The 6,711-nt window shown below is 60.9% G+C and overlaps 1 protein-coding gene across 1 annotated transcript; it reads right to left on the reverse strand.

Annotated features, from left to right (window-relative positions):
• Nucleotides 1-520: 520 nt before the first annotated feature.
• Nucleotides 521-2,822, reverse strand: FOXB2 (forkhead box B2). Its single transcript, XM_036434281.2, has one exon. It carries the CDS (start codon nt 2,751-2,753, stop codon nt 1,437-1,439), a length of 1,317 nt encoding a protein of 438 aa, XP_036290174.1. The 5' UTR covers nt 2,754-2,822; the 3' UTR covers nt 521-1,436.
• Between the last annotated feature and the right edge of the window lie 3,889 nt (nt 2,823-6,711).

Raw genomic sequence — 6,711 nt, forward strand, 5'->3', positions numbered from 1 at the left:
ACGGGGCAGGGGAGGGTTTGCCGAGTCCCCTGTCTGAGCAGGAGGCACCCAAACCGTGTGGCCTGGTGCCTGCAGAAGCGGAACACCATTACTCCGGCACTGGCAACACCCAGAGAGAAGCTTTAATGGAGAACACCGCGTACAAACACAGGCAGATATGAACGTGTCACAAAGTCACAACCCGAACGCGGCAGGGACACAATCCAGAGGTGACAGACAGGCAGAGAGCTGCTGCCTCCTCCCTACCCCCCCCCCCCCCGCCCCCCGCCCCCCTTCGTTCCCAAAAGTTTGTTGCAAGTAAAGTGCTATTGCTGGGGCTCAACAAGAGGGGAGGGACAGCACTGGGGAGCCAAGTTTCTCTCCCACTCATCACAAGGACAGCAGCGTGCACAGGGGACCAGGTTGCCATGGCCACTGTGAGCCCTAAGAGCAAAACTTAGGGGGGACGAGGCAGGTGTTTCTTGCACTGGTGAGTTAGGGGAACAACATCGCGTCGTGATGCAAGGAATTTTTTTCTCTCTTTAAAATCCCAGTGGAACAGATCGTGAGAATGCACATTGTTTTGGGGCTCCTTAATGATTTCATCCGACTGACACACAAACGAATTGCAGGTAGAAAGTCACCTTTGATGGTCTCTTTGGTGTGTTTCCCCCAGAACTTTACGTTTGGAATCCTGGGCTTTGCTCTGTAAGCCGCCACCACTATCCTCTTTTGTGCAAACTAATTGCTTTAGCTGTTCCCCCACCCTTCTCGACCCCGGGTCAGAGCCAAGACAAGTAACTGTTTCCCAAGGTCCTCCATGGTGTCCCCACTGCCCCCTAAAGCGGCTTCAGTCACAATACCGTTTCCTTGCCGCTTTCCCTGACCAGGGAAATAATGGCATCAAACACTTCTTCTTAAATAAATCGAGATGTCCTTCGTGAACAGCAGTTTTGTCCAGAAGCTGCCGGAGACCAGAGGAGAGGAACTCGGTGGCGGCGGTCTGTCCCAGCTTCACTCTCTGTTGCATGTCTCCCGGCGATGTTTACATCTCACAGCTTCTGGTCCCACACGAACAAGAATCGAAAAAAAATCCATTTCCAATTTACCTGCCAAAGGAGGATTCCCCAAACGCCTTCATTTCCCTCCCTCCCCCCACCCATAACTTATTGATTTATAATATTAATTACAATAGAAACTCTTACCTGAAAATTGGCTTTCATGAACCTGATTGTACAACATAGTATTACACACTGACACCAGAAGCATTACATTGACGCGGACCACTGGCGAATCCACATTCGGATTGTTCGTTTTTGTTTAAATACCTTTCCCTGTCCCGCCAACGCTGGGGATCAGCCGGGCCTGGCCGGGGCGCCCTCTCCCCCTCCCGCGGTCGGTCGGGGACCAGCGGTTTGTTCAGTCTTTATCTCGTCCCTCGCGGCTTGCTGGGCGCCTTAGGAGTGCACCAGCACCGAGTGCAGGGAGCCACCCTTGCCCTCGGCCGCACTCGGGGCGGCGGGCTCCAGCAGAGAGGCTGCAGGAGAGGCCGAGGCCGCCGGGCACACGGTGGCGGCCGGAGCCGGCGCCTGCTGGGCGGCCGCGGGGACGGCGAGCGCGGGCGGCAGCGCGGCCACGGGCGGCAGCGCCAGGGTGGGCTTGATGGGCACCGGCACGGCAGGCAGGCTCTGGCTAGCCGAATGGCACAGGGCCTTGACCGGCACCCCGAAAGCCCCGTACTCCGGGCCTACGGGTACCCCCGCGGCTGCGGCGGCTGCGGCGGCCGCGGCCACCGAATCCATGACCCCGACGTGCGGCCACACGGAGCTGACGACGTTGCCCAGCTGGCCGGGCACGGGGTACCCCAGGTGGTGCATGACCGAGGCCAGGGGCAGCCCGCCGGCCTGCAGCACGCCCTTGTAGTCCCGGCCGATGATGTTCTCGATGGCGAACGGGTGCTTGAAGCCCGACGTGGACGCGGCGGCGGCGGCTGCAGCGGCGGCGGCGGCCGAGCCCAGCCCGTAGGGCGGGAACTGGGACAGGCGCCCCACGCTGCCCACCGCGGCCGCCGCCGCCGCCGCCGCCGCCGCCGCCACGGCCGCCGCCTCCTGCTGCATCTTGCCGGGCTGCGACGACGGCTGCTGAGGCTGGGACTGCTGAGACGACGGCTGCTGGGGCGGCTGCGAAGGGAGGTGAGGCGGCGGCGGCGGCGGCGGAGCCGGGGGCTGCTGGTGGAAATAATGCACCATGTGCGGCGGGGGCGGCTGGGGCGGGGGGTGGTGGTGGTGGTGGTGGTGATGGTGGGCGGCCGCGTGATGGTGGTGGTGGTGGTGGTGCGGGTGGTGGGAGGGATGCGGGTGCAGGTGCCCTCCTCCGGGCCCAGCGCCCGGCGGCGCGCCCTTGGCGCTGCCCGCGTGCAGGTGAGCGTGGTCGGCGCGCAGCACCTTGAAGCGCTTGCGGCGCCGCAGGAAGCTGCCGTTCTCGAACATGTCGCCGCAGTCGGGGTGCAGCGCCCAGAAGCTGCCCTTGCCCGGCTGGTCGGGCCGCCGCGGGATCTTGATGAAGCAGTCGTTGAAGGAGAGGTTGTGGCGCAGGCTGTTCTGCCAGCGCTGCGTGTGCTCGCGGTAGTAGGGGAAGCGCTCCATGATGAACTTGTAGATGTCGCTCAGCGGCAGCATCTTCTCGGCCGAGTGCTGGATGGCCATGGCGGTCAGCGAGATGTACGAGTAGGGCGGCTTCTGGTCGCTGTACGAGCTCTTCCCCGGCCGAGGCATCGCCGGCCCTGGCGCCTCCACCGCCCGCTGGCTCCTCCGCAGCAGCAGCCCGCTCCCGGGGCCCGGCTGGCTCCACTCCTCCTCCTCCTCCTCCTCCTCCTCCTCCTCCCTACGCTCGCCACTCCACCCTCCTCTTCCCTCCTAAGACCCTCCTGCCGGGTATCTTCCGCCTCCTCCCAGCTGCAGGGATTGCCGCGCTTGGCCTCTTCGGCCAACTTAGCTCGCGATGCTCACAACTTCGGGCCCCGACGGCCGCCGCCGCCTCCGCCGCCGCCCCGAGCGCACAGCCGCGGGCGGGGCGCGCCAGCCTCACCGCCCCCCTCGCAGCGTCTTCCCTTCGGACGGCCGGAGACCGAGCTCGGGAGTCGGCGTTGGAAGAGTGGGGAGGAGCCGTGTTCTCTTCCGGTCTCCTTGCTTTTTTTCTCGGTCCGAGGGAAGCGCAGGCCAAGCGGGCTGGGAGGAAGGACTGGACCGTCAGGAGGACCCTGGCCCCTTCAATCCGAAATGGCACTCGCTGTCCCGGAGGCGGGGAAAGGCGGCTGCTCCCTGACCCACCGCTCCGTCCACCCTGGAGGTCTCTTCTCCTGGGTCGGAGAAGCAAGGTAAGGAGAAGGGAGCCCAGCTTCCTGGCAGCCTAGTCTGGCACCTTTTTTTTTTTTTTTTTTCCTCCAGCAGCTCGCGGCGGAGCGGGGGACAGAGCTGTGTAGGCGGTCGCTTGCGGGGTGGAGGGAAAAGTTTGGTGGCTTCTGCAGGCGCAGAGCGTGCAGGCTTGGAGGAGGGGCGGGGGCGCGGGGCGCGCACCTCGGGCTGGAGCGGGTGTCTGCGAAGGTGGGGGGATGCGAGACGCCCAGAGGCCCGCTCCGGGGTCCGCCGCAGCTGCCGCCGCTGCTGCTCTCCCGGACGGGTCTGGAGCTGGAGAGGCGGCGGCGGCGGCTGTGGCTGCGACGCGCTCTCCCGGCTGCGTTTTGTAACGGTCCCCGAGACGCCGAGACCCCCGCAGCTCACGCTTCGAGATCATCACATGACCGAGGCTGAGGGACTGACTCCGCGCCACCGCCGCCGCGTCTCTCGCAGGAGAAGGGGCGAGAAGGCGCCGTGCCTCGCCCCCGCCCCTTCCCCTCCGTCCAGGTTTGGGCGCCTCCACCCTCCGCACGCACCACCGGCTCGCAGAACCTGGCCGCCGCCGAGGGGTGGGGGGGATCGGGGGTGGGGGTCCAGCGCAGGCTGTTGGCCCCGGGTGCGGTCCCCGCTGCCGTACCCCACCCGGGCCGCGACGCTAGACAGAGAGGGGGCACTGGACCCTGCTTTCTCTCTTCTCTCCTGAATCTCCAGCCTCTCCCCATCCTTTCACCCTTCCCACCTACCAGCTCTGATTCTCTCTCCTTATGTTACCTTTTTCCTTGACCAGCCACTCTGGGCCAAGTTTGTAGAATCATGACCTCAAAGCCTATCTCCACTGCAAAAATAAAAAATAAATAAAAATTAAATAAAAATAAATCCCAATGCTTGGGAGGGTTGGAGGGGAAAATTCACGGGGAGGAGAACCAGGGACAGTTTGGTCAAATGCTAACTTCATCACAACTTTATGGTTCACCAACTATATACCAGGCCCATGGATGGCGCCAGGTCCAAGGAGGCACCATACAGCTCTCTGCGCGCTAGGACCGCGGGGCAGAGCGGGAGTGGACAGTCACCAGGAAATTGTTGTAGATTTAAGGGATTGGTAGATGGAGGCTCCACCGCGCTTCTCCAGAGCGGGTGGATCCAACAGGGCGAAGCATTTCTTTGGGATGGTGACATCTGAGCTGAGCTGGGGCAGCAGGAGGAGCTGGGATTACTGAGATCCCATCACCTGGGTGTTCTTGGAACCAAGTCTTTGCCATTCTTAGCACATGGAGGGAAGGGAGGTAATTAAAACCAAATGGGAGGTCAAAACGATCCATCCACAGGGCCTGGCGTGACCTGTGAGGGAAAGGTGAATCCCGGTGCTTGCTGGGGTCCGGGAAGCAGGTTCCTGCTCCGCACTAAGCCCAGCAGTGCATCCCCGCTGAAGGCAGGGAGAACCCCAAGTTATATTCTGATTTAGTCTGCCGATACCCTTGGGCTGGGAGGAAAAGCAGAGTGTAGGAGGGGAAAAACACACACCCTCTTCCGGTCTGTGGGCCTCAGTTTCATTATTTGTAAAATGAGATGTCTGGAGTTGGACATTTCACGGGCCCCCTCCAGTTCCTCCAGTGGAGGAGAATACATGTATTGGGGGCTGTGGCTCGCTCTGTTTTTCATTTCTTCTTTTCCATGTCTAAATCTGAAAGCAGAAGGCAATTGGCCCAGACTGCTTGGGAGATTGCCTCTTACCCTCCAACCTTGGCGACACCAGGTCCGTGTTTTCAGCTTAGAGCTTTGGCTGAGCTGCCCCAGGGAAGGACCACGAGCCGCACTGTCTGCCCATCGGGTTGTAGGGGTGCAGTGAGCGGGGCAGATGCGTAATTTTCATCTTTAGTTAGGAACTAGCTTTCTGTCTAGTGCTCTTAGGCCAGCAGCCGCGTTAGAAGAGGTAAAGACAGTTTAAGCAAAGTGTGCAAGAGGGCCCCGGGGGAACAGAGCATCCTCTTGGCTTGCCCTAAGCGAAGGAGACCCTTTCAGAGTTGGATGCTTTCACTGTCACTCCAGACAGGGGCCATTCCTTCAGCCAATGGAGTGTTTTTGGATTTTTTTTTTTTTTTTAATTTCTGGTCCGCAGAGGCAGTTTCAGGAGCTGAGCAGCAGCCGGCCTCCGGCCTCCGGGCCTCACGATGCTATGGAGGAATTCCCAAGATGCCTACAGAGACAGATCAGCCCTGTCCAAGCTGAGCAGCGGGCAAGGGCAGCTTACCAAAGTATCTTGTCTGCGGGCTTCCGGAGAAGCAACGCCTCCTCCTTGGGAGGTCTCAGGTACATTCCCATCTCAGGTACATTCCCATCTCAGGTACGTTCCCGTTGGGCAAGTGGACCTGTAGGTGTCTGGGGACACAGCTAGAGAAGAGCCCTTCAAAGGCGCCTGGGGTGAGCTTAACGCTCACCACCTGAACACTAGAAAGCCGTAAACTGTAAACCGAGCTTTTCACTGGTGAGCTCATTACACCTACAGACCGGACCGCCACCACCTCGGCCTGGGCGCTTGGGGACGCGCGAGCCGCGTGGCCAGCCTTTGGGGTCTCGGCGAGCCACCGCACAACTCGGATCCCAAAGAGAACCATGACGATAGAGCGCAGTGCCCAATCCTCATGCTCCTGCGTTCCGGGTGCTCCCCAACCCTGACACCCCAACCCGCCCAGCGGGGTCCAACTTGCGGAGGAGAGCGCCCAGCCCAACCCGAAGGGCGGACGCCTGTTCCTTTTGGAGACTGGCGAGCCCCCAGGGCGCATTCTGGGGGAATCCCGGCGGCGTGGCACAGGGGGGGGGGGGGGGGGGGCGGCTCGCTCGTCCCCTCTTCCCTCCTCCTTTCAAGGCTGATTTAATTCCGGCAAGTTTTGCAGGCGCGCAGCAGCCCCAGCGGGGGCGGGTGTGTGCGCGCCCCAGCTGCCTACAGACCGCAGTTCAAGAAAAACAGATCGTGTAACCTCCCTGGCACCGACCAGTCGGTTTCAGGTTTCGGCGTGTAATTTAAACACACACACACACACACACACACACACACACACACACACACACACACACACACCACTACGCTATCCAAATATCGGCTGGCGCGGAGGATGCTGGCAGGCAAATCATTGCCCCGGGCTCAGTATAATTATCTCAGGCGTATTTGGTTTACCCCTAGGCAATTGTTGGCGACGCTCTGCCAGGAAGAGAGGTTCCGTGCAAGGTTTTATTGCGTTTCATTGGCTCTATGGAGGAGAGTAAAATTTTGTCAGGAAAAGATGTGGTACTTTAGGAGAGGCTATTTATTCTTTCCCTCTCCTCTATCCTCCCAGCC

Source organism: Pipistrellus kuhlii, unplaced genomic scaffold, assembly GCF_014108245.1.
Source record: "Pipistrellus kuhlii isolate mPipKuh1 unplaced genomic scaffold, mPipKuh1.p scaffold_m20_p_12, whole genome shotgun sequence".
Lineage (NCBI taxonomy): Eukaryota > Metazoa > Chordata > Mammalia > Chiroptera > Vespertilionidae > Pipistrellus > Pipistrellus kuhlii.

Excerpts from the sequence above, each read along its gene's own strand:
- FOXB2 (XM_036434281.2), bottom strand. The coding sequence starts at position 2,753 with ATGCCTCGGCCGGGGAAGAGCTCGTACAGCGACCAGAAGCCGCCCTAC.